General features: G+C 40.3%; 1 protein-coding gene across 4 annotated transcripts in view; it reads left to right on the top strand.

Moving 5' to 3' along the window:
• The window catches only part of Trmt1l (tRNA methyltransferase 1 like), a 30,583-nt gene extending 13,340 nt beyond the window's left edge, over window positions 1-17,243 (top strand). For 3 of the 4 annotated variants that reach the window (XM_059280253.1, XM_059280256.1, XM_059280254.1), the window contains exons 5-15: window positions 265-394; window positions 1,927-2,050; window positions 2,432-2,511; window positions 6,898-7,141; window positions 7,663-7,875; window positions 9,533-9,723; window positions 10,980-11,058; window positions 13,496-13,662; window positions 14,426-14,488; window positions 16,542-16,668; window positions 16,761-17,243. In XM_059280253.1, coding sequence (XP_059136236.1) covers window positions 265-394; window positions 1,927-2,050; window positions 2,432-2,511; window positions 6,898-7,141; window positions 7,663-7,875; window positions 9,533-9,723; window positions 10,980-11,058; window positions 13,496-13,662; window positions 14,426-14,488; window positions 16,542-16,668; window positions 16,761-17,013 — 1,671 coding nt within the window. In that variant the 3' untranslated portion in view covers window positions 17,014-17,243. The remainder of the gene's footprint in view (window positions 1-264; window positions 395-1,926; window positions 2,051-2,431; window positions 2,512-6,897; window positions 7,142-7,662; window positions 7,876-9,532; window positions 9,724-10,979; window positions 11,059-13,495; window positions 13,663-14,425; window positions 14,489-16,541; window positions 16,669-16,760) is intronic. The other variant, XM_059280255.1, reaches the window with a different exon arrangement.
• The last annotated feature ends 9,813 nt before the right edge of the window (window positions 17,244-27,056 follow it).

The following is a 27,056-nucleotide window of genomic DNA, read 5'->3' as shown; positions in this document are numbered from 1 at the left end:
TGCCAACATCATCGATAAGTGTGGCTTATGTTAACAACAGTGCAGTGATTTATAACAGAGTGAATGAAACACTGGGAAAGCGAACTGTGGCCTACTATAACAGCGTATATAAGGGTCACTTGAAGTTATCCTTTCAGAGTCACTGTAGGAAATTACATCACTTTCTATACTGTTATAAATCCAGTACTCATGAACATACTACCGCCTGAAACTTGCATTTCTTTGCCTTAGTAACCTGTTTAAATTCAATGCTCTATTTGATAGCTGTCCAGTAAACTGGGTGCGCATTATCACTGCATCATTTGTTCAGCAACCATCACCAGAAGGACTGACATGCTAGGGCATGTTAAGCGCCATGTGAATAAAGGAGAAACTAAATCCAGGTATATTGCTGGTAAGTTACGCAATCCCATTACCATAGTAATAATTAGGTCCTTAAATAAAATGATCTAGTTATTCTTTTCAGACATTAAGCAAATAAAATATACTGATTTAACTAAATTATTTGGTTGACAAGTAATCCAGAACGTCACGTTTTTTTTTCTTTATATGAGGTTTCCAATAACATTAGCTGTTCTCAATAGATATTAATAAATGTTATAAATACTACAAATGCCACTTATGCCCAACTAGCTACCTTTTTTTTATGTGTGTGGTTTTTCAAGACAGGATTTCTCTGTATCCCTAAATGTCCTGGAACTCACTTTGTAGACCAGGCTGGCCTTGAACTCACAGAGATCCGCCTGCCTCTGTCTCCCTAGTGCTGGGATTAAAGATGTGCACCACCACACCCAGCCAAACTAGGTAGCTAAATGAAAAAGTTTAGAATTATCTATAATGAGAAATTATAGAATTATAGTCATAGGACTTTATACAGTAACTGTTGTGCTTATTATGGAAAATACTGGGAACAAGATGCCTAGTGGAAAAGACCTTTATTCTGAGTAATATAAAATGTCAAGGATTAGGTTAGCCCTTTTCATTTTCTCACAGGATATCATTTGCAAAAGCTGATACTGTGAGTTACAAGACATGCATCTTCAGTGAGTATAGAAGGATACACAACATTAGAAAAGTTACTTTTCTTGATGTTATAGAAAGGGAAATATGGGTGTCATTTAATGTCTCAAATATAATATTGACCAAAAAAGGATAAATAAAGGATATAATTATTTTTCCAAATATTACATATGTCTTACCTCTTAAATATTTTAAATATATATGCATATGTTTTCACATCAACATTCCATTTGAGTTTATAGCTAAAGGATTATGATGTATACTAAATATAGAATGTTCCTGTCATTACCTAATAGCCATTTGGACGCAGTTTAGTTTAAAATTGTAATTATAGGAAAGTGGGGCCCACGAGATGCTTAATGGGTAGAAGTCCTTCTATGCATGCCTGGTGAGCTAAGTTCCACTCCTAGATTCACAAGGAGACAGGGGAACACTGCCTCCCCAGTGTTCTCAAGTTCAAGGGTTCAGAAAATACCGAGATTCTTATTCAGCCCACTAATGGAAAGCAAACATATAAATGCTCAATTTCTACAGTATTTCAGTACACCCCATGGCCAGCCTGTGAGAGCTTAATGTAGTACTTCGTGAGCCATAAAACTATTAGGATTTTGTGCTATCTGAAGGTATTCTTGGGTTTCCTAATACTGACACAGTGATGTGGTACACAATCAGAATTTTAAGTGAGTCTACCTCCTTGCATTCACCAAATATCTACCTAGGCACAGCTCTTCTACAGACAATTGAATACATTTCTTCTGTGGCTTTCTTTTGTTTTTTTTTTTCATATACCTACCAAATTATTTACTTTAGCACAAAATAATGCAAAGTTACTTTTTAAAATATGTTCTGTTGAATATTTAGCATTATTTTTAATTACCCTGAAATCTCTTTTTTCTTCCATTTTAGCTTCTACTGCCAAATCATCTAATGAAATTTTGAAGGAGGCAGACACAGATATACAAGTTTGTCCTAACTACTCTATACCTCAGAAAACAGATTCATATTTTAATCCCAAAATGAAACTAAATCGGTAAGACAGATTGAAAATAGAGCAATAGACTCTTCAGATGTATCTCTTCAAACTCTGTGTTTATATGCATTAAGGTTAAAATCATCTATTTAACATTTCTCAAAATATTTTTTTTCTGCCAACCAATTTTTCAGTCAAAGAATAAAATAGACCTAACTTTATGTAACTAAACCTATACAGATTGATGGAGAGTTTTATTTATTAAATAAATGGATACTTGTTAAATAGAATTCAGTTAGATTCCTAGTTTAACCTCACAAAACTTAGAGGTCTTGAACTATCAATTTGGGAATCTATGTGTGGCAGATAGGTATGTTCTTTATTCTACAAAGTTGAAACCATGGTACAGCAAAGTTACTTCAGATTACTCCTTCTTTCTAGTCAAATAATATTCTGTACGTTGGCTGCTTTGGCTGAGGAACGAAAACCTTTGGAGTGTTTAGATGCCTTTGGAGCCACTGGTAAGTAAAAGAAAAATTTAATTTTCAAATTTATTTTTAGATGTATTTTGCCTGCATTAAATCCATGCAGTACTTTCAGAAGCCAGAAGAGGACATCAGATCCCCTGGAAATGGTGTTAGAGATGGATATGAGCCACAATGTGGGTGCTAGGTCCTCTGGAAAACCAGCCATTGCTCTTCACTCCAGCCCCTGTATAATGTCTTCATGTCTAGCAAAATGTTTTCACGAGCTGCACGTGGTAGCACTCACCTTTAATCCCAGCATGTGGGAAGCAGAGGCAGTGAATCCCTGTGAGTCCAAGGCCAGCCTTGTCTACATAGTGAGTTCCAGGATGGCCAGAGCTACATAGTGAGACCCTGACTCGGAAAAAAAAAAAAAAAAAAAAAAAAAGAAATTCAAATTTTCATGTAAAAAAATTAAGATCCAAGGTAAGATTTTCAATTTTTTATGAAAATTTTCAAAAAGATTCTATACAAAAATAAACAGTATAACGATGTGTCACTTCAAAAATAATTCACGAATGTTCAGTCTTGTTTTATCAATATCTCCACAAGTTCAGATTTCTTACATTAGTCCCCTTATTCCCATTAATTTAAAACAAATCCTGGACATAATATTTTATGTAAAAACTTAAGTAGGATTACTTAAAAAATAAGCCCTCACCCTCTCCCATCAATGTGTAGCTGACCTTCAACTCCTGCCTCAGCTTTCATATGCTGAGATTACAGGACCATTCCTCCATACTCAACTAGAAGGAATTTCTTTAAAATAAAGCTATAATAGCATTATCATACCTAAAAAATTAAGGCTAATTCAGACATCTAAATATTTTTTAAAATTCACATCAGAATCCAAAGAGTCTATGTTTTCATTGTTCCGAGTCTACACCTCTGTTGTTGTTGTTATTGTGTTCTTTTGACACAGAGTCTCACTGTGTAGCTTTGGCTGACCCGGAACTCACTGTGTACCCCAGGCTGGCCTCACCTCAGAGATTCTGAATTCCACCTGCCTCTGCCTGGAATTAAAGGCATGCACCATCATGTCCAGCTAAGTCTCTTCTATGGTCTCCTGTCATTTTGAGTGTATAAGTGAGAGAGAGAGAGAGAGAGAGAGAGAGAGAGAGAGAGAGAGAGAGAGAGAGAGATTGTGTGCCATGCATGTGTGATTGTGTGGTATTTATTGACAGAATCAGGTTTTTGACATATACTTTCTAGCCATCTAGATTTTTATTGTCTCATCATGGCTTCTGTAACATACTCCTATAACCTATATTTTTCCAAATTGTTCTTTTTCTCATGTAGCTCAGGCTGGCCTTGAACTGGCTATATGACTGAGTATGACTTTGAACTCCTGACTCTCTTGTGCCTACCTCCCAAGTACTAGGATTGCACTCTAAGCTACCATGTCTGACAGGAAGGAAAAACAATGGCTTTTTTTGAAACAGAGTGAAGACCAGGCTAGCCATTGAACTCAGATCTGCCTGTCTCTGCCCCCCAAGTGCTGGGATTAAAGGGGTACGCCACCACACCTAGCCAGACAAAATTTTGAAGAATATTTGTCCACTGTAGTCAGGTAATAGCTAATATCTTTTTGTGTTTCCACTTATTTTTTATTATTGAGAGAGTGTGTGGGGTATGTATGTGTGTAGGTCAAAAGACACCTGTCAAGAGTTAGTTCTCTCATTCCTCCGCGGTTTCTGGGAACCAAACTCAGGTAGTTTGGCTTTCAAGGCAAGTGCTCTTACCTGCTGAGTCAGCTCACCAGCCTTTCTGTGTGTTTGGATGCTCACTGCCCGGCCTTCAGCATGTTGTTTTGTTCTACCTTTGGCTTTCCAAGACTGGATCTCTGGTACTAGGCTAGTCTAGAACTGACTGTTTAGCCCGAGCTGTCCTTGCACTGCTCCTCTTGCTACCCTCTCCTAGTGCTAGCATGCTAGCCATCATGCACAATCCAGTCTTTCCTCAAAAGACCTTTAACAGTAGAGAAAAGAAAATAGAAACGGGAATTTCTGAAAGGCCATTTGTGCTCGGCGCATGTCTTCATAAAGATGAACGGAATTACACTCTTGGGAAGTGTATATTGGGAGTGAAAGCATTTAGAAGCATGGACTTTGGGGCCAAAGTCCCTGGGTTCAAGTCCTGGCTTCATCACACGCTAGTCTAATGACCAAAAGAAATTATTAGTACTGTAACTCATTATCATCTGTAGTAATATATCCATTTAAAATGGTAGCAGTAATGAGGTAATTTTTCTAAGCTGAGCCATTTAAATGTGAACTTTGAATTATTTTTGTCTGTGTGGATGTGTGCATGTGGGTGCGTGTGTGTAGAGGTCAGAGGTCAACACTGACTATCTCCCTCAGTTACTCTCTACCTTGTCTTTTGAGTCTGGGACTCTCTCTGAACTTGGATGGAGCTCACTGAGTTGACGAGACTGGCCAGCCTGCAAGCCCTGGGAGCCCGATCTCCACCTCCCAGAATTTGGCTTACAGAGCCTTACTTGGTACACTTGGCTTTTCACGTGGAATTGAGGATCAAAACTCACATCCTCAATGTTTGTATACTAGCATTTTACTGACTGAGCTATCTCCCCAACTCTTTTTTATTCACTCTTTTCCACCACTAATTCTGTCTCAAATTAGCCACCAGCTTTGTTCTGATTTGGGATGTGTGTGTGTGTGTGTGTGTGTGTGTGTGTGTGTGTGTGTGTGTGTGTGTGTGTTTTGTTTAGTTTTGAAACAGCAGCTCACTGCAGTGCTCGGGCTGACTTGGAACTCTGTGTACACCAGCTGGTCTTGACCTCACAGACATCTGTCTTCCTCTATCTCCCTAGTGCTAGGATTAAAGGCGTATGCCACCATGCCCAGCCTGATTTATCTTTAGTAATATAACTCACACTCCTTTCCCCTTCCACATCTACAACTTAATGACCAGTCTATTGCAATAGTCTCTGTGTTTCCAGTCTTTTCCCTTGCGTCACACTTACCATTGGTAAACAGCCGTTTCTCTGAGTTACATATGTTGATGTTACTTCTCAGTCACCAGCATGCATCTTGACTGCCTGAAGTCCAAAGTGCTCCGCCACAATTTAGTGCCACCTTCATAATATGATCCTCTTCCCTAATTTATTGCCATGTTTTTCCTTACATATTCTGTTCTTTACCTTTTAAAACCTGAAGTTATGAAAGCTGATGTCTGCAAAAGGTATATTCCACATTTTTATAAACTGCTGTATCTGGCACCATTTTTTATTGGCTTCTCAACCATCGTCTGGAATCCTGACCTCCTGGACCAGCATCATCAAAAGCAGAGCAGTCACTACGATACTTTTCTTTTTAATATGTCTTTGTAAATTGTTGGCAGCTCTGTGGCAGCCTCTCTGCACGTTCGTTCCCCTGAAAGGACAGTCGTAGAACTTACCCCACAAGTGGATTGTGAGAGTCTGAAAACAGTTACCTAGCGGCCCTAACAGTAGATGAGGTTTTCTTTTCATTTGTGAAGTAGAGGATGTTAGAGATCCCTGTCAGTGGGTTTCTGTCACCATCTCCAGGTGGAAAATGTCCTCTCTAGCAGCTCTGGGAAGCCGAGAGGAGAACTACCTGATTGAGTTCTTGCTGCCCATGCAGGGTTGCTCCCTGAACTGCAGTGGTGTTTTGTGTGCTGTTTGAAAACTTTGGTCGAGAAAGGTTCTTTCTTCTTTCTTTCATTTTGTTATTGTGCTTATGTGAGAATGCAGGCATGCATGTGGTGGGGAGGGTCAGAGAACGACTTTGGGAAGTCTGTTTTCTCCTTCCACCATGGGTTCTGGGCTCAAGATCAGACTGTCTAGCTGCTCATAGAACATTTCCACTTCTGAGCTACCTCATTGGCCTGGAAGTTAGTTTTCATATTTAGGAGAGATGAGCATATTAGTGCATGCCTGTAACCCCTGCATGCAGGAGGCAGAAACCAGAGGATTGGTGTTTCACAGCCAGTCAGAGTGGTGGCTCACGACTTTGATTCCGACACTTGAAAGTCAGAGGCAGGTGGATCTCTGTGAGTTCAAGGACAGGAGTTCCAGGACAGCCAGGACTACTGACCCTGCCTAAAGATCAAGGCCAGCCTGACTACAATCAAAACACATTGTCTTTGTTATTTTTCTGATCCTTGAGGGTAAATTTGAGCAGCAGGACATTCAACTTGCCATCTTCCTTTCCAGCAGGGTATTGCCCTCTTAGCATTCTGTACTCTGGGATTCATAAAGATGTGAAGATTTGGAAGGGATGTGGATGTGTGTGTGTGTGTGGGGGGGGGGGTGTTACATATAAAACACCTACCTTTTTAGTCATTAGTTATTATAACTTAAATGTATTTAATTTAAAGATTGTCTTCTCCATTTCTCCCAAGGAATAATGGGATTACAGTGGGCAAAACACCTTGGAAATGCAGTCAAAGTTACAATTAATGACTTGAATGAAAACTCTGTGAGTTTGATTCAGAAAAACTGCCATTTAAACAAATTGAAAGTGGTGGTGGACAGTGAGGAAAAGGAAGAGGGTGATGCCCTGGAAGAAGATGGCACTCTTGGTGATATCCAGGTGACCAGGATGGATGCCAATGTGCTAATGCACCTGAGATCTTTTGATTTCATGTAAGTGAAGAACATTTGTCCAATGTAGATTAAACAGGGCTGCTGGAGGTAGGTGCTTTCAAATTGAAGACATTTGTGGTGGTTTATTTTAATACAGTTTATTTTAATACAGTTTAATACAAGAGATAGTGGATATCTCTTGGCCTGAGATATCCAATAAGAAAAATTCAGACTTCCTGGGAATGAACTTTTCTTCTTGGGCTAATTTGTTCCCATGTGCTTGACATGTCATTGACTATTTTGTTATGTATTTTTAAAACATAATTAAGTATTTAAAAGAGATTGGCAAAGTACTTTTTTTTTCTTCAGTTTTTTGAGACAGTCTTCCTGTTAGCCTAGGCTGGCTTCAAACTGGAAGTTCTCCTGCCTCCGCCTCCTGAGTGCTAGGATTGCAGGTGTGTTGCCATTACACCTGGCTTGCAAGCTACTTTTGAATCTGGAGTTTTATCATTAGAATAATATTGGTAAAATGTGGACTACTGATGCAAACTCAAGTATGTGTATTTTCTTTCTGATTTTAGACACCTAGACCCGTTTGGAACATCAGTGAACTACCTAGACTCTGCATTCAGAAACGTAAGAAACCTTGGCATAGTATCAGTGACTTCTACAGATATCAGTTCCTTATATGCCAAGGCACAGCATGTTGCCCGGCGTCACTATGGATGTAACATTGTCCGAACAGAGTATTACAAGGAGCTAGCAGCCAGAATTGTCGTAGCTGCTGTGGCAAGGTACCAGATTGCCAATGGTGACCTCATATGTTTTGGTGTGACTCGTGATTTTGAAGAGAATGATACTATGAATGAGTGCTTACTTTTTAAAATAGTATGTGAATTTTTTAATTCTATATCCCTTATATGTAATTTTGATTTGATTTATTTTAGTGGTTTTAATTTTATGGTGTCTTTCTTTCTTTCTTTTTTTACATGTATTCATTTATTCTGTGTGTTTATGTAGGTGCATGTGTGGAGGTCAGAGGACAGCTTGGGATAGTCAGTTCTCTCCTTCCACCATGTGGGTTCTGGGAATCAACCTCGGTTATCAGGCTTGGCAGCAAGCATCTTTACCCACTGAGCCATTCTGATGGCCTGTTACTCTTGTGTTTTGTTAGAATTTAAATGTTTATATCTGAAATAATGAAAGTGGAAATTAATTTCAGACCTGTCTTAATTCAATGATTATAGCAGTAAGGGAGAGGCAGCAACATAAAAAGGAGAAACAGAAGTTCCTTTTAGATTCATAAGCTGTTTGAAAGATCATTTCATCTTCAAATAGTCTGAATAGAATGATGGCTTCTAACTTGATTCTGAAAATGACCTTGTCAAACAGGAAGATCCTTCTGTATCTCCCTAGGAGTTCAAAAGTATCAAAATGAAGGAAGACTATTACCTACTTTGTACAGAATTTTATGCTACAAAAAATATTTTTTTCAATATTTACTTTAGTGTGTGTGTGTGTGTGTGTGTGTGTGTGTGTGTGTGTGTGTGTGTATGCCACATGCATGCAGAAACCCACCAGGGTCAGAAGAGGGCATCAGATCCTCTGGAACTAGAGTTATAGGTGGTTGTGAGCCACCATGTGGGTGCTGGGAAATGAACCTAGGTTTTCTGCAAGAGCAGCAAGCACTCCTAACTGCTGAGCCATCTTTCCAGCCTCCTGTAAGAATAACTTAATAGTGGTGCAATTGTCCCTTAGAGGATCAATAATGGATGATCAGCCCATTCACTTGCAAACCCAAACACAAGTTCTGCAGCATTCAGATGAAAATTCCTACCTCAGCATAATTGCTGGTTGTTAGTCTTCATAGGTCTTCAGCATATGTTAGGTGAGCAACAACCTGATGCACAGTTTGCACATGATGCTCGGTACTCAAAGCGTTCATGAGAGCAAGTTTGGAAATGGGGTATCTTGTAGATCTTAATCCAGAGACTCTGTAAAACTACTGGAGGAAAGGGCTCTGACTTTTTTTCACTGCATATTCAGCTAACATATAATCCTGCATATAGTCAGTGTTCAATAAATACATAGGATTTGGAAGATTTTTTTTTTTTTTTTTTTAGGAAAAAAAAATAGATTAAACTCAGACTAGTAATCGTGACTACAGAGGACAGTCATGCTGAATGACAGAGATGCAGTCCTATTACAAAGCTATTCTAAAGGGTTTTGAAATGTCTAGAGACTGAAGACCTTGCCTAACCTTCCCTCATTTCCTGCATTTCAGTTTGTATGTAGGTTATGGTAATGAGCCTTTGAAATCACGGCTACTAAAGAGTGACTTTCTCCCAGTCCACCCTAGTTTGCTGTCCAGGTTAGTTCTGTCAGTACAGAGCTATACAAAGGAAATGGAGAGCCGGGAAAATAGTTTGTGGCTCTTTTGTTTTTAAACAGAGCTGCAGCGAGATGCAACAAAGGTATAGAAGTGCTGTTTGCAGTGGCCCTGGAACACTTTGTGCTGGTAGTTGTGAGAGTCTTAAGGGGGCCTACTTCAGCGGATGAGACTACCAAGAAAATCCAGTACCTGATCCACTGCCAGTGGTGCGAAGAGAGGATTTTTCAGAAGGATGGGAACATGGTAGAAGGTGAGTTGACGTCCCCGGAATGGCCATGGCGTGGAAGCCCTTGGTGAGTGAGCCTTCCTCACGTCCTAACTGGGCACCCTGGGCTTGGCTTTCAAACGGTACTGCTGGGAGCTGAAGCACTCCTGCCCGGCCCTTTCTTGAAGCATCTCGAGATAACATAGTTTTTCCACTGTTAACTCATTCTAGGAACATAAATCAGATTACCTATGTGTCTAGACTATTATAAATTATTAATCTTATAAAAATTATTTTCATGTTTCTGGCTAAGTATAAATGTTTGAGTCCCTGCTGTATGCCAGGCCTTAGAACACAAGGAAGACGGCAGCTCGTGCTCTTAGAGCACTGTGTGATTGCTTTCTTGGGACCCAGCAACAGTCTTACCCACTGTTGTCTTCTTAAGTTCTTGGTGTATTTGTTACCGTGAATTTTTTAATATATAGGGGTGTTTTGCCTAAATATATATCTTGGTATGTGTCTGGTACCTGCAGAGGCCGGAAGAAAGCATTGATCTCCTGGAACTGGAGTTACAGACAATTGTGAGCCTCTGTGGGTGCTGGGAATCAAACCCCAGTCCTCTGGAAGAGCAACCAGTGCTCTTAATTGTTGAGGTGTCTCTTTAGCCCTTGAGTATGAATTTTTCTAAGAACGCTTTATAAATGAAAGTTGTCTACCCCTTGCTGTATAAATTGCCAGTATTTTTCCCTTGCTTCAGCGTGCTTCTTTGTTTTTTTAACTTAGGTTTTAAGACAAGCCATTAGGTCTGCCCTTTCTCCCTTCTTCTTAGTCATTTTTGTTCCAGGGATGTACTCTAGGATTCTCCAGATACTCCACTCAGTATCATCTCCCAGGTGATGTCTTCGCTCTTAGAAGAGAATCCAGGAGGCCTGAACTGGCTTCAGCCCAAACAGACCATGGGGATTTGATCCAGTCTTAAGCTTGCGTCCTTTCTCACAATATGGCACTGGGCACACTTCTGAACAAAAGCATCTTCTTTCTCAACATCACCCATTCTTAATTCATTCCATCCACACTGCTCAACGCTGCCAACATTTCCACCCGAAGCTGGACATCCTCTCTGATTGAAATTTTTAACAGTGCCTACATTCAAAAAGTTTTTAAGGATTAAGTTTTCAAATACAGAAAAAATTCTTAGCACAGTACTGGTACACACACAGTAGGTCCTCAGTTATTAATGTAAGAGTTATGCCACTTACATTTGTCATTTATTTTTATATTTTTACGTTTTGTTTTTACAGAAAACCCATATAGACAGCTGCCCTGTAACTGTCACGGAAGCATGCCTGGCAAGACTGCAATAGAACTCGGGCCTCTGTGGTATGTGCCTAAACACAGTATTCAGGGTTCATTTACTGGTTGTCAGCTTTGAAGTCTAAGCAAAATGACTCCCCTTCACCTGTGAACCCGAGGTATTTTCAGATTTCCTCTAGTTTTCTAAAAGATAGTAGAGCAAAGATAAGCTGGATCTCCAAACTAAATAACCTGTGTCTAAACAGTAAGAAGGAGGCTATTTTGTTTTGGTTTCGAAGATGATGTCTCTGGGGTGAGGAGATGTCTCAGCAGTTCAGAGCCCTTGCTGCTTTTGCGGAAGGTGGGCATTGGCTTCCCTGCACCCATCAGGTGCTCACAATTGTCTGCAACTCCAGCTCCAGGGAGTCCAGCACCTGCTTCTGACCACTCCCCCCACAGGCACCTGCACTCACATGCACATACCCACACACACCTCATTAAAAATATAAGAAATCTTTTATTTTAAAGGCAGAGTCCCACACAGTAGCTCAGCCCTGGCCTCAAACTTGCTATGATTTGTTTTTGTTGTTGGCATTGTGTGCATGCCGTGGTGCAGTGTGAAAGGCAGAGGACAGCTATGATTTGTTTTTGTTGTTGGCATTGTGTGCATGCCGTGGTGCAGTGTGAAAGGCAGAGGACAGCTATGATTTGTTTTTGTTGTTGGCATTGTGTGCATGCCGTGGTGCAGTGTGAAAGGCAGAGGACAGCCATGGTCAGGCCTCACCCTCTGCTGGGTTTGAAACTGGGCCTCTTGTTTTCCCACTGCACCTGCCAGGCTACTGGGTACAAGAGCCTCGGGATTCTCCTGTCTCCACCATGATGCAATGAATCCCTCAGAAACAGTCGGAGAGTGAGTGAGCCAGCCCTACCTTCCAGTACTTTCCTGACTATATCATCTCTCACACAGTGATCCTACTCACTGCTCACAGAACAGAAATTGTGACTGACAGGTTGTTGCCTCCAGAAAGATGATCTAGCCCAGCCAGCTCCCTCATTTTATGAATGAGGAAATTATGAGATGGTATTTTTTTAGTGCTTGCTAAAACTGACCAAAATAATAATAATTACTATTATTATCATCATCATTATTATCATTATTATTATTAAGCTGGAGCCAGAATTTAGTTTTTCCAGCTTCCAGGCCTGAGTCTTGCCCTTGACTTCCGACTCAGCCATCATTCATGTTCTTACTGTCATCCAGAGCCTCTCCCTCTCCCCAAACCTCAGTTTAGGTTAGACTTCCCATATCAAGTCTTTCAGTGTTTCGACCTAAATAATCCCTTCAGCATATCTTACATTGACTACTCATTTTATACTTTTAAATGACCCTTTAGTATGTGCTTACTGTTTAATATTTGTATTTACTAGTTTATAGCTACTACTCAGTGAAGATACTTTGTACAAGGCATGATACATAGGCTGGCTCATTCCTATGACAAGTTTGGGAGGAGTTTTAACAGTATCATGATAAGCAATGTAAGACTCAGAAGGAAAGATGGGGCCTGATGGTGTAGGCCAGTAACAGCTACTCCTGAGGCAAGAGGATCACAAGGTCCAGGCCTGCTATACAGTGAGTTTTTGGACTACAGCTGTGAATTCAAGGCCAGCCTGGGCAACTTAGTGAAACTGTTGAGGAGAGGGTGGTAAAAAAAGAAAGAAAGAAAAAAAAGGGCCGAAGATAGAGATTCAGTGGGCAAGCACTTGTCTAGCATGCATAAGGCTCTAGTTCAAACTCTAGTCCTGGGAGAACACAGTAGTTAGTACACAAGATGACCTCCTCTGCTAGTAGGTGGCTAGGATTGGAAGTTCTGTCTTAGAATTCACATTTTGTCAGCTGTGCCTATGCTGCTGCAGTTAATGCAAGCATTCACCTCTGAGCCTTGTGGAAACAGGGCCTCACTGTGTAGCCTCAACTAGCCTGGAACGCCCTGTGTAGAACAGGCGAGCCCTAAAGTCACGAAGATCGCCTGTCTGCTTCCTCAGTGCTGGGTTTAGAGGGGTGGTGGCACCCTGGGCCATTTTTTAACTACAGTCCTCACATAGGCACCAAAATGGAGATTGACTGTTACTTGCTAGAGTGTGCACTGTGAAAATGTATGTTTTGTATTATGTTCTGTTTACATTATAGAGTTTTACGGGCTTTTAATGGAGTCAGATTGTCTTTTCTGTTGGACTGTGTTCTCCACATACCCACTTCATGTTTCATATACTCTACAACTTATGAGGGCCAATAAATTCTTGTTGATTTTATGTGAATGAAAGTTTTTGGCTAATCTTCATAGTTTACAGAGCTAACATGATTAAAAAGGGTGAGAAATTATTATATAAACTACTAAATTAGAAATTCCTGAATTTCAATATTATTCTATCTTATAATCTGTTATATATTTTAATTATTGAAAAAAATTTTAAGAAAATAAACATTTCTCAAACCCAGTTTTCTATTTATTCTTTTTTTTTCCAGGTCAAGTTCCCTTTTCAATACTGGATTCCTAAAAAGAATGCTCTTTGAATCTCTTCACCATGGTTTGGATGACATTCAGCCCCTAATAAAGACGCTAATCTTTGAATCAGAGTGTACTCCCCAAAGTCAGTGTTCAGTTCATGCACCTTCAAATCTCAACAAGCAAGGTGACGCTAGCTTACTAGATTATCCTTGATATTATAATCAAAATAATGTAATATGCTTTAAACATTTGATTGTTACTTTTTTTCTTGGAGGCAAGGTCACATATAGCCCAGGTTAGCCTTGAACTCCATATCTTCCATAGGTAACTGAAGGAGTAGTATAGCCCAAAATTTTGGTAATACACACTGAAAGGCAGAAAATCAATTGATGTCACTCAGTAAAGCTTCTTACTCCTTACATAGGCATTTGTCAGTTCTCCTGGCTTTGATATAAGGGGAGGGCATACCAGTCTCTGTGCTTCCTAAAAAAGAGGCTGCTATTACAGACTTAAAATACATCATTTGCTTTTGTTTTGAAGACAGGGTCTTACTGCGTAGCTAGGCTAGCCTCAGAGATCTACCTGCCTGTACCTTCCAAGTGCTGTAATGAAAGATGTATGCCACCATGCCCAGCCTCAAATACATTTTTTAAATTTAATATTATTACTACCACATATGTGTGTGTATGATAAGTGTGTGTAGGCACATGTGTGGAGGTCAGAGAACAGCTTTACAAAGTCAGTTCTGTCCTCCTTTTACATGGGTTCTGGGAATTGAACTCAGATTGCAAGAGCTTTTACCTGCTGAGCTATCTCACTGGCCCAGAAAGTTAAAAAATACCATTCTTGTATATTCAAAAATGTGGAAGGGATTCCAGGTTTATTTAAACATTAAATTGTTACTTAATGTCATCTATAAATATTTTTCCCATTTGTTTTTATTTTAGAAGAAAATGGTGTATTTATTAAAACTACCGATGATACCACAGTAGATATTTACAGTGCACAGGGTATGTATATATTGTACTATGTAACTATTAAGTATCAGTGCATTCTAAATGTGTCTTAAATACAGATTTAAAAACAGAACATGGATAGCATTAAAGCTGAAGAGCAGGAGTCTGTAATTACAAGCTGTAATATTGTAGTAGTGGTTGCTCACTTAGTCAATGAAAAGAAAGCTTACGATTCCTGTTTAGAGTATATGGTTTAATAACTTGCTGATCATGTCATTTAGCATCTTCAGCTAATTTGATAGAATGCAAATAACTGAAAAGGATCGTGTCCTGAAAAGCAGATTGACAAAGCAGCATTCTGGTGTGCTGTACGGCACCTGACTCTCAGAACACTGCCACCTCATTGTGTTAGTGGTGGAACCTTTACCAGAGTCTTCATTTTTAGCAGAAATGTCTTCAGTCTTTTCAATAGAAGGTCAAACATAAGTATGCTTTAACGTATTTTCAATCTGTAAGATCTTTCTTACATCTAAGTTAAGGAAATTCAACTAATCTCTGTGGGCTATGCTATAGCCGTAGATCTTTATGGTTATATGAAGACTACCAGTACACCACAGGTGAAAAGAAAATCCATGTGCTGCTTCTAATAGATACTATTAAGGTATTATGTCAGATTTCTTCATCACAGGCTTTTCTGTAATTTGTTCTACATGTGGGTGTATTCTTTTTTCATTACATGTCACATTGATGTCATGTAACACTATAATCCAATTTTATTTATCTGGTTTATTTTAATTTGGAAGTCCCAAGTCACCATTTTTGTCTTATTATAAAAAGGAAACAGTTCAACAGTAATTTATCTTTGGCTATCATCTACCATTTTCACGTGCTGTATTTGCCTCCTGGGCACTTACGTTTAAGCAGGTGTCAGTTGTTTGTCCTCAAGAAACAGCACGTGAGGAGAATACCTACATATAATCAAGGCTTAGCTGGGTACCATGACACAGTCCTGTAGTGCCAGCAAAAGGAGGTTTGGGCAGGAGGATCTCTTGAGCTTACAGCTTTAAAACAAAGCCCTTGTCTAGCCTGGACAAGAGTAAGACCTATCTAATACACAGTAATCATAGGCTGAATGTTCACACAAAATTTCCTTATAGTATTCGAAGTCTCAGTTACTGTGTGTGTGTGTGTGTGTGTGTGTGTGTGTGTGTGTGTGTGTATCTGTGCACATGCACACACTCAAGTCTTTTAGAAAGATAAACTGCCAGAATAACCTGTTCGCCTCCTTTCACCTAAAATGGAAAGACAGTCCGATGTTGAGAAGTAGGCAATGAGATCAGTCTGTGTTAGCACTCTTGATATTTAGGTGTTTTAATTCTTGTCTGTATTTATTGTCACTCACCCACTCTCTGAACAATAGCAAAGTCAGGGTCTTGTTTTGTAAATGTTCACTTTTAATGATGTATATACTAGGGGGGATGTGCACGTGTGAGTGCAGTTAAGTCAGAGTCTAGAGAAAGACACTGGATCCCGTGGATTCCGAGTAATGAATGGGCAGCTGTGAGCCACCATGTGGGTGCTGAGAACTGAACCCCAGTCCTCTCCAAGGGCCATTTCTCTTACCCTTCTTGATTTTGATGTTTTAAGGTTTGTTTGTTTGTTTTTTTTTTTTTGAGAATTTCATACGTGATGGTTCTGTTTTTGTTTTTCACATTCATTGAGGACTTACTATGTATCAGTAAAGCAGATGTGAAAAAATGAATGACATTGTCCCTAGGAACTTAGAATATAATTTAGAGAGAGGATTTATACATACACAAGACCTGCATGCAAGAAACAAGGAAGAAGAAAGACAGGATTTAGTCAGGCTCTGGTGGTGGTGTGTGGACTCTAGGGAACGGTGATGTTGGGCTCTAGTTCATAAACAGGCTTCAGACAAGAAGTGGAAATAGTAGAGGCTTAAGGAAGGTAGAAGGAAGTCCTGACTCAAGCAACAGCTGGACAAATTCCACGAGTGAAGGACAGTGAGAATCCTGTAACCAACAAGGTCATGAAGCATTCCACCTGCAGTTTTTAAGAGCATGCTTATTGTGTGTGTATGTTCTAGGAAAGAGGAAAAGCAGCGAAATGACCATAAATACAGCCAAGAAGCAGAAGACGGACGTCAGCGCTGCACATCCCCCCTTCTATTACAACATCCACAGACACAGCATCAAAGGGATGAATATGCCAAAGTAAGGCAGCCAGACAGCACATGTTTGCTTCATATTTTAATAGCATTGTGATGTAAGTAAAAACCTAATAACCTTTCCTCTCCCGATTGCAGGTTAAAAAAGTTTCTGTGCTGTCTCTCCCAAGCAGGCTTTCGAGTAAGCCGAACTCACTTTGACCCCATGGGCATTCGCACAGACGCACCTCTGGTGCAGTTTAAGTCCATCCTGTTGAAGTACAGCACTCCCACTTACACCGGGGGCCAGTCGGAAGGCTCCGTGCCGACGGCACCCGAGGAGACGGTGGCTGACAGGGTTGAAATGTCGGTGGACGACAAAGCAGAAGCGAGCGGCTGCAGGAGGTGGTGAACCGAGAAGCCTTTCTTCTCAGGGTTCTACGACGGCCCGGTGGTTCTGTACCAACTGTAATCCTTTTTTTATTCTTTCAACATAGTGAGATAAGAGAGAAAATTTAAAAAGCACTGTTTTCATTCAGAAAATTGGCTGTTTCTGACTTGGCTGGTGTGAGAGCTTTGCTTTTTAAGTTTTTATTATTTTAAAGAAAAAAATTTAATAAAAACATTTCATGATGAAGCCAAGTTTCTGACTGGGCTCACGCTACTGTTCAGTAATTTAGAAATTTTTCACATGTATCTCTTGGAAATTTGAGCATATTCTGAAAGTCATCCTTTATTTCTTCTGGTACCAGGGATCAAACCTAGAGGCTCAGTCTCTCAAGTAGCTGGAATGCAGGCATGCACCAAGTGCCCAGCTTAGCATTTATTCTTCTTAAGGACATCTCCACTGGTTTATGGTGTTTATTCTTATATATAACACACAGATAAAGCTGGAGAATGACCCTGTATAGAATAGTAAGAATAATGAATGTTCTTCTAGATGACTCACTTAAAACACAATACTAAAATATTTTCCTACTTTTGAGAAATTATACTTCTCATTGATTGATTTCCTTATAGCTTTTGAGAAATTTAGTACTTGCCTGCTACAAAACTGTATTTTTTACAAGTTTATATTCTAGATGACTAAACTTCAGAATAAGATTTTTGTCAAAATAACTGATGTCATTGTCATAATAATGCCTACAAATACAAAATCGCCGAGATTTTATTATAAAACAGTTTAGATGACCCTTAGGTGCCCCAGCTAATGCATACACCAGTGTCCATTGGCTTAGCTGTGCCACCACTCAGAAGTTAAGATTTGCCATCTCAAGAGAAGCATGGAGCTGGAGAGATGCTCAGCACTTAAGAGCACTTGTTGCTCTTGCAGGACCCAGATTCTGTTCCCAGCCCCCACATGGAGGCTCCCAGCCATCCCTAACTCTAGTTCCAGAGGACCTGATGCCCTCTTCTGAACTCCGAGGGCACCAGACACATGTGGTTGGCAGGGCTGGTTTTGTTCTGAGATATCCATACATTGTTTTGTAAGTAGCACAGACTAACATAACCATTAAGATTAGGAGGGAAAAAAAAATCTTGTTTCCATTAATAAATATTCTTGTGTCATTTGAAGAATTTAAATTTAAAGACTTGATACAAAGTTCAGGACTCTTGTTTTAAGGACTGAATCCATATTTCCCCATAAGTATTCCTCAGGGGAGGCCTGGGAGAGAAAAGTACAAGCAGAACACTGGGTGATTGGGAAGGAATTAGAGGAAATACAGCACTACCTTGGCAGAAGTAAAGGAAGAAATGCTGTTACAACACACTCCCAAAAGGGTTTTTCCTCCCTCAACTAATACAATGCATTTCGGTCAAATTCAGGACGAGGTGAGGTGCAGATTAGCTTTGCCCACAGGTTTCGCCCACTTCAGTTACTAGTGTACATAAAGCAGCATTCTTTTAAAAATACTTAATTACTATAGAGCAGATTAGCAAACAAGCATTTACAAGCATTTACCTATCTGATTCAATACATATTTTGTTAAACTGAATATTTTAATCTCAAATTTTGCTAAGTGTGCATTAGCCTGATTATACTGAGCAGTTCTGAGTTGAATGTTATGCAAAAAACGAATTTGGTGGTGAGGGGAGGGGTCGTTGTTGGTTTTGTTCTTTGGGTTTCTTTTGTTTTGTTTTTGAAACAGGGTCTGACTACAGCACTAACTGACCTGGACCTCACTATGGAAACCAGGCTGGTTTCAAATTCAGAGACCCTCCGGCCTCTGCCTCTTTGAGTGCTGGAATTAAAGGTCTGTGCTACCACACCCTCCTTTAAGAGCCTAATTTGACACAGAAGTATGTGATTTATCATCATCTGAAATACATTTAAGTAATAATTTACATATAAAAGCAAACTAAAAAAAAAACAAAAACTAGAAGTCCATAGGGAGTAGTCAAAAACTGTGATTAGGCACTGTATCAATCTAAGAGAAAATACTGAAAAACTCCATGTCTCAGAGGCTCAGCAGTTAAGAGCCCTTGTTCTTGTAGAGGATCTGTGTTTGGTTCTCGCCCCTACATGGTACACAAAACTATCCATAACTCCAATTTTAGGGAAACCAGTGCCACCTTCTGACCTCACTGGGTTCAAGTATACAGATGCAGGCAAAACACTCAGATACATTATTTTAAAAGGTTTTTAAATGTCGAGGAAAATAGCATTAGCAATTTTGTTCCCATAACGTAGTCATTCAAGATACTGTGCTTGAGATGGCTTCATTGTAAAGTAATGTAATTAACCCTTCATTAAATCCTAAGAAAGCAGGCTGGAGGTGTAGCTCAGTGATGGGAGTGCTTGCCCATTTACAAAGCCCATAACTCAATCCTCAGCACCGCAAATACACTAGCATGTTGACAATGCTAGCAGCTTATGTTCATACACTAGCCAGAAAAATGGTAGAAGAAAGCAAAGGTGGTTTTTAGGGCCACTGTGATGAACTTGGGCCAGAATTCTGCTTACTGTAGACTCCCATAAAACTAGCTCTAGTTTCCAGTATTTAGGATTAACTCCAGACCAGATGAGTACTCTGCACAGCACGAGAATTCTGTCTGCACCACATTTCTCTGCTAAAGAGCTGCAGGTGACTCTAACTGCTGAGTGCAGTATGGACAAGACTTGAGGTGGTATCAGATTCTTTCACAAAGGACTTGGAGAAAATACTAAAATTAGGTCTGGGTGAATGGTCGTAACTACTCTGGCTTAAGTCACACCTACATTTTTCAGGTATGTAAATCAAATAGGATGAAGAAATTGGTTTGCTCCCATGATCACTTGATAATTAACCAAGTCCCAACTATCTATTAGGTCTACTGATAAACCTAACAAATAACCTAATAAATAACCATACCCTCTCTTGTAGTCTAGTAGTTACTAATATCCCCGTTGGTCTACAAAGAGAGTTCCAGGGCAGCCAGGGCCGTCACACAGAGAAATCCTGTTTCCAAAAACAAAAAGAACAAAAAAAGCATTTGAAAGTATTGATTGCTTGTATTTGTGAGACCAATACATGGTGTCTTCACAAAAATTATACAATCTTTAACAGTTCTTATTACTCCCATTTCACAGAGTAAGGCAAAATACAATTGCAATAGCTTTCTCAAATACTACTCTGAAACTGTCACGCACATGAGCTTTCCAAACCCTACGTGGACCCTGTGCTTTTTATCTATGAATTATCTTACTTATTACTATAGACATTACAAAATAAAAGTGTTGAATTGAACACAGGCAGTCAGGCAGAAACTTTGGAACAGAATTGGAATGTTAACTGCTACCTACTATGCATTCTCCATTTATTAAACCTCCTAATCACGTTTTATACTCAGTAAGTTATGCATCTGTGGGAAGCATTTAATTCAACTTCATTCTCATTTTGTATGGCCAAAGTTTTCTAAGGACTTAGTTTCAGATTGATAGCAAAACTGTTGCAAAGGAAATCCTCTGAAGAGGGGCTGGAGAGATGGCTCAGAAGTGAAGAGCTGCTTGCTCTTCCAGAAGACCTGGGTTCAAAAAACCAGCACCCACATGGCAGCTCACAACTGTCTATAACTTCAGTTTCAGGGGAATCTCATACCAATGCACATAAAATTAAAAAAAAAATTATTTAAAAAAAATCCTCTGAAGATAGCTGATAAAAAATACCAAACTCCAGTTGCTCATTATCCAGTTAGAAAAATCTCAATACATGTGAGACTCTATCTTGAGCATGTCCAATTTGGCAAATATTTTCCTGTGTATCTTCAAATATAAGCATTCTTTTTTTTTTATTTTATTTTACAATACAATTCGGTTCTACATATCAGCCACGGATTCCCTTGTTCTCCCCCGCTCCCGCCCTTCTCCCCTTCCCCCCCAGCTCACCCCCCATTCCCACCTCCTTCAGGGCAAAGCCTCCCCCGAGGACTGAGATCAACCTGGTAGACTCAGTCCAGGCAGGTCCAGCCCCTTAACAGACAAGATACTGGTCAGAGTGGAACGGAAGTATTTTGCTTAGGCACAGAAAGACAGTGACTTTTATTGTCTTTGTTTTTACCAAACAATAAATATACATTTAGCAAGTCAAATTAATTATTTGGAGAAGAGGGAATAGATCTAAGATGTATTATCTTAAGCGTGTTAATAATCTTCATCTAAACATCAACCACTAAATTGCTGTTGTCATATAGGTCTTTATGTTGTTGCCTGTAGTTTTGCACTGGCCTCTACTCATCTCTTCCTCTGCTCGGTGCAGGCAGTGTCTGTGTCTGAAGGTGCCTCTCTTGTTCTAATTGTTAGTCTTGGTTCACTAGGAGTTCTTGGTTAAATTGGTGCTGTTGGGCTGTTTCTTCGGGAGAGGCTTAGTCAAATCAGTGTTAGTGGGTTCTGTCTCTGGGAGCAGTTGTTCCCAGTTGGTGTAGAGTGTGTTTATGGTTTCAGTGGTTGTTAGGTTCGTAGGGGTTAGTTTTTTTGTTTTTTGTTTGGGGGTTTTTTGGTTTTTTTTTTTTTTTTTTTTTTTGGTGGGGGAGCAGGGAAAGGTAGCTGTCTGTCTGGTTGCTGGGACTCCGATGGGTAGGGCCGAGGGGCTAGAGACCTGATCTGCCGGTCTGGAGATGGGAGCTTACCTGTTCTCAGTCGGTGAAGTGTATACTTAGGATTCTGGTGATCTGCTTCGTGGCTGGTTGGTGCCTTCTTTTGTGTTCTCAGGTCACGTTTTGCTCTGTCGTCGACTCCTCAGCTGATCTTGTTTCCTCAGACTTCAAACTGTAGGATTCTGAATCCTCTCCCGGATGGATTTCAGCTGAGCAGGGTAGTCTCACCAACACCTCCAAGTTGTTGGGTTTCAAAGGATCAGCAGCTGGGCCCTGGGTTGGCCTCAGTGTTCAGATCCGTTCTGGTCTCTCATCCCACGGAGACAGCTCCTTCCCCGGGTGTTGGAATTAAGGGCGTCCCTGTTCCAAGCTCTTGATTAAGAGCTTGTTTTCACTAACTCCTCAGCGGGTAATAGCTCAGTTTCTGGTCTTTATTACAACTGCGTCTCGGCCGCCTGCCTGCCTCTGCGGCCACCGCTCCACTTCCAACAAATAAATTAAATGATGATTTGAGATACCTGAGCTGATGTTTTCTGGGCATCCTACAATACTTGATGTATATCGATTTACATGTTGGGAGGGGACAGTGCTGGGAAACCTGGGCTTTCATAAAGGCACAATTGCCACTGATGAAGGATCTATTTTCATGACCTAAAAAATCTCCTCACCCCCAAAACTATTAGGTTGTATTTCAACAAGAATGGAGGGCATGCCCTTTTTCATCTTTTTTTAACCCTTAACTCCACCCGTCATTCCCTGACCCCGTTCCCTGGAGACCACCATTCTCTTCTGTGCTTAGTTTAGTTTGCTCAGATTCCATGTGTAAGCAAGATCACGCCTGTCCTTCTGTAGTTTGTTTATTCACTTGACCGTAGCACCGTCCACATTCATCCATGTTGTCACAACATCATTTTCTTCTGGTGTTCCAACAGATGTGTGTATGCTTGTATACACATTCATTCACCAACACTACGTAAACATGAATGCAGATCATCTTAGTGCCTTTATTTCATGTGGACAGATGTGCTTTGAGTGAGAAATGTCCTCCATAGACTTGGGAATTGGCCACTTGATTCCCAGTTGGTATCACTGTCTAGGGAGGTTTAGGTGATGCTGCCTTGCTGAAGGAAGTATGTCACTAGAGGTGGCCTTTGAGATACACAGCCTTACCCTACCTTGTCCAGTTCCCTCTACTTGTTGCCATGCCTCCCCATGTTGGGACTCTTACCCTTCGGAAACCATAAGCCCACATAAAAAACGCTTCCTTCTGTAAGTTGTTTATCAAAGCAACAGAAAAATATTTCTAGTTCTAATTCTGTCATGGATTTTGTGTGTGTGTGTGTGTGGTGAGTAAGTGCATAAAATATACCCAATGCATCTAACTGTAGCTAGCATGGAACTTGACATGTAGACCAGGCTGGCCTCAAACTCAAAGATAGACATGCTTCTGCTTCTTGGGTGCTGGGATTAAGTGTGCACAACCACACCCAGCTGAGCTCTTCATTCACTATCTGAGGGACCTCTACAGTTTTCCATAATGGCTACACTAACTTACCCCTCACAAGGTAATCAGTTTCTGTTTTCAAAAACTCACAAACACTAATCTTTGTTCTGATAGTAGCCCTTCTACACTTTCTGATTATAGTGACTTGGTAAGGACACTTCATAGTCTATGCAAAAACATTTGTACTTTATTCTAAAGCAAAGAATCTCCATTTACACACTAATGGTCTAATTGTTCTAAGTGAACCTTCTAACTAGATGTCATCCAAAGGACTGCTCAGGAGAAACACAAGACGCAGTGGCGTTGGTGTTTGCACACCCTCACCCTGCTACACATGGAGGGGACATGGTAAAGAGAACACTATCACTGTCACCCTCAGAGACCAAACACCTGACAGGAGGGAAAGGCAGGACTAAGCTCTGGAATGATCTAGCGTTTGTCCTCCTTATACATCAGGCAGGTTAGATAAGGAAGACAGTGTTAGGAAGCTAATCCAGTTATATGTTCCTGGCTCTCAGCAAAACGCAGCTAAAAGACTACTTCTGGTTCAATGTCTACCATGGGCTGCTTACAGTTTCCAGCAGTTCTTCATAAACTATTTGTCAGCTTTGAGCTATCTGAACCCTTTGCCCATCTTTAAACTCATTTTTTAAGCAATTTTTTATTGATTCTTTGGAAATTGCACATCATGCACCCCAATCCCACGCATTTACAAGTCCCTCTATATATATGCCCTTCACCCTTGTAGCGTCCCCCTCAAGAAAAACTTAAAAATAAGGATAGTAAAACAAACAAAACAAGCAAAAAACCCCACTTCGATCCTCCATCTTTCCCACCTCTCCATCACCTCTTCATCTTAGTGGCTTTTGGAGCTGTGGCGCATCTCGCAGTGTACTCTTTTTGTCCAAACAGCTTTACTTGCAAATGTTCATTGTGCAATGTGGTGTTGGTCTGGCTCAAGGTATACAATCAATACTGGACCCTCACCAAAACTCCTTTCGGTGTTGCCCCTGGAGATCCTGCAGCTGATTCCACAGGGCCAGTCCCTTAAGACGCTCCAGCAGGTCACAGATAGGGTAATGTCAGGGAGTACCAACTCCAATCCCTGGATGTATGCCAGGGTGGTAGCCGAGTTGGTCAGTCCAGGCTATTGGGACCATGCCCCTCAGGTGAGGAGCTGAGTCAGCTCTCCCACCCATGGTGAGGGGTGGGGCCAGCTTTCCCAAGTACCAAGGCAGGAGGGGACCAGGGACAACTTTCCTCCCAAAGCTGTTTTTCAGTCAAGTATTTTTAACACCAGTGACAGAAATCAAACAATGATGGATGGATAGACGCGGACACACATATACACAAACACACACACACTCACACTAAATAAATGTAAATAAAACAGTATGTTGGCAAAAAAGCAAGGCCCCTGTAATGCCAGCTTCTTGGCAGGCAGAGGCAGGAAAACCAAACATTTGATCTCTGAGGTTTGAGGCCAATTTAACTAACCTAGGAAAACTTCAACTAAAGAAATAGAAGGGCAGAGGATATGTAGCTCTGTGAAAATGTTCCACTGTGAGGAGGGTTCAAGCCCAATACACATAAACACACAGACACACACACACACAGATGATTTGAATATACATTGCTCTGAAGACATACATAAATGATCAGTAAACACATGAAAAATGTTCAATGTAAGACATCAGAGAAATGAAAAACGAAACTACAATGAGGTAACAGTTAAGACTGTTGATTTTTTAAAAAGAAAGAAAATGGGTTGGAGAGATGGCTCAGCCGTTAAGGACACTGGCTGCTCTTGCATAGGACCTGAGTTTGATAACATGGCAGCTCACAACTGTCTTTAAGTCCTTCTAGGGGATCTAATGTCCTCTTGTAGCCTCTGCAGACACCAGTCATGTAAGAGGGCAACACACAAAAACATATACATACACACATACGCAAAAGTGTAATTATTAAAAATCTGTTTTTGACAATTTCTACATTGTTCTTTTTGCCTTATAACCGATTGTTGGAGGCCTTTATTTTCTAAAGACAGGTCTAATGTAATGTCCCCTAGGCTGGCCTTTCTATTATCAGAGGATGACTTGGTCTCTCATCTTCCTTCTCCACCACCCTAAATGTTGGAATCACAGGCATGCCTTGCCATTCCTGGTACCACATAAGTTTTACACTTTGCTGGTAAGCACTCTACTAGTTAAGCTACATGTCTAGTCAAGAGGGTTGATTTTATAGCTACAAATGTAAACTACTCTTTTCCTATAATTATGATCAGAAAACTGGTATATAAAAGGTGTGCACACGAAGGCTGGGATGCGCACATCTTTAACCCCCAATGCTCAAGTCAGGAGACAGAGGCAGGCAGATCTCTGTGAATTCAAGGCTAGCTTGGTCTACAAAGATTTCCAGGACAGCTACCTAGAGATCCTATTAAAAAAGACAGAGTGAAAGTGGGTATACATACAGAAATGCAAGTATTTTTAAGCTGAAATGCTCAAGAAAAATGTCTTCCTCATGAGGTTCAAATGGGTAAAATTATATAATACATATTACAAAGTGATAGAGAACAAAAAAAACCAAAACACTAAATATAAGGGGATGAGGAAGGGCGGAATATGAAACGCAAGTTTTAAAGAGTATTCTTTGGTTTTGATGTTGAATAAGTGCATAAAATATATCCAACACTGTAAGTGTAAAAAATTGAATGTGAAGCCCCACGGTTTCCATTCTGAATGGCGATTCTAACTATATAAAATTATTCAGTTGTATAAACGTTGGGACTGCTTAGTTTTGGTGTTTTTATTTATTTGAAAGTTTGTAAAAATCAAAATAATTTTTAAAAACTAGCCAAACTGTGTGGCATTGGCATAGGATATATAGATAAAGGAATCTCAAAGTTCAAAATGAATCCCTTACATGTATGGACAACTGATTTTGTCCTGAAACAATTCACTGAAGAATGTATTATTCTACAGTTGAGAAAACTAGATGTCTACATGCAAATAAATGAAGGCTGGGCCCAGACCTTTTGCCATATGCTAAACTCAAAATGGAAGCCATGCATGGTAGCACATGCCTCTTAATACTCAGAAGGCCAGAGTCAAGAAGATGGCTTGAGGACACCCTGGGTTACAAGCAAGTTCCAGGCCAGCCAGAGCTACCAAAAGCCCTTCTCAAAAACCAAGGCTGTCAAGGTGGCTCAGCAGCCAACGGCACTTGCTGCCAAGCTTGATGACCTGAGCCTGATCCAAAATCACACACGGTGGAAGGAGAGAACTGACTTCCAAAGTGTAGGACACAGACACAAACGCAGGCACAACACACACACAATTTCTAGGAAAAAGAAAATAACATGTTGTGGAAATAATGAGAAAACTGGAACCCCTATTCATTACTGGCAGAAATGTAAAATGGTGTTGGGTAGCCACTGTGGAAAATAGTTGGAAACTTCACAAAGTATTAAAAACAAAGAGTTGCTCCAAGCAGTGGTGGCGGCAGCGGCGGCACACGCCTTTAATCCCGGCACTTGGGAGGCAGAGCCAGGCGGATCTCTGTGAGTTTGAGGCCAGCCTGGACTACAGAGTGAGATCCAGGACAGGCACCAAAACTACACAGGGAAACCCTGTCTTGAAAAAACCAAAAAACAAAAGCTAAGAGTATGACCTAATAATTCCACTCCTATTTGTACCAAAATAGACACCAGGAACTTATGTGTTTCATAATGTCTCAATATTAGAATAGTAAAGCATACCCATCAACCTACTAACAATAAATGAATATGCAAAATGTCTATACATATGTCATCCACTAAATTCAAACTGATATATCCTCATAATTGAAGGACTCTGAAAACTACAATATTTCTATGA

The sequence above is a fragment of the Peromyscus eremicus genome, chromosome 15 (assembly GCF_949786415.1).
Source record: "Peromyscus eremicus chromosome 15, PerEre_H2_v1, whole genome shotgun sequence".
Classification (NCBI taxonomy): domain Eukaryota; kingdom Metazoa; phylum Chordata; class Mammalia; order Rodentia; family Cricetidae; genus Peromyscus; species Peromyscus eremicus.
Note: the sequence above shows the minus strand (reverse complement) of the source record. Positions and strands in the feature narration are given on the sequence as shown.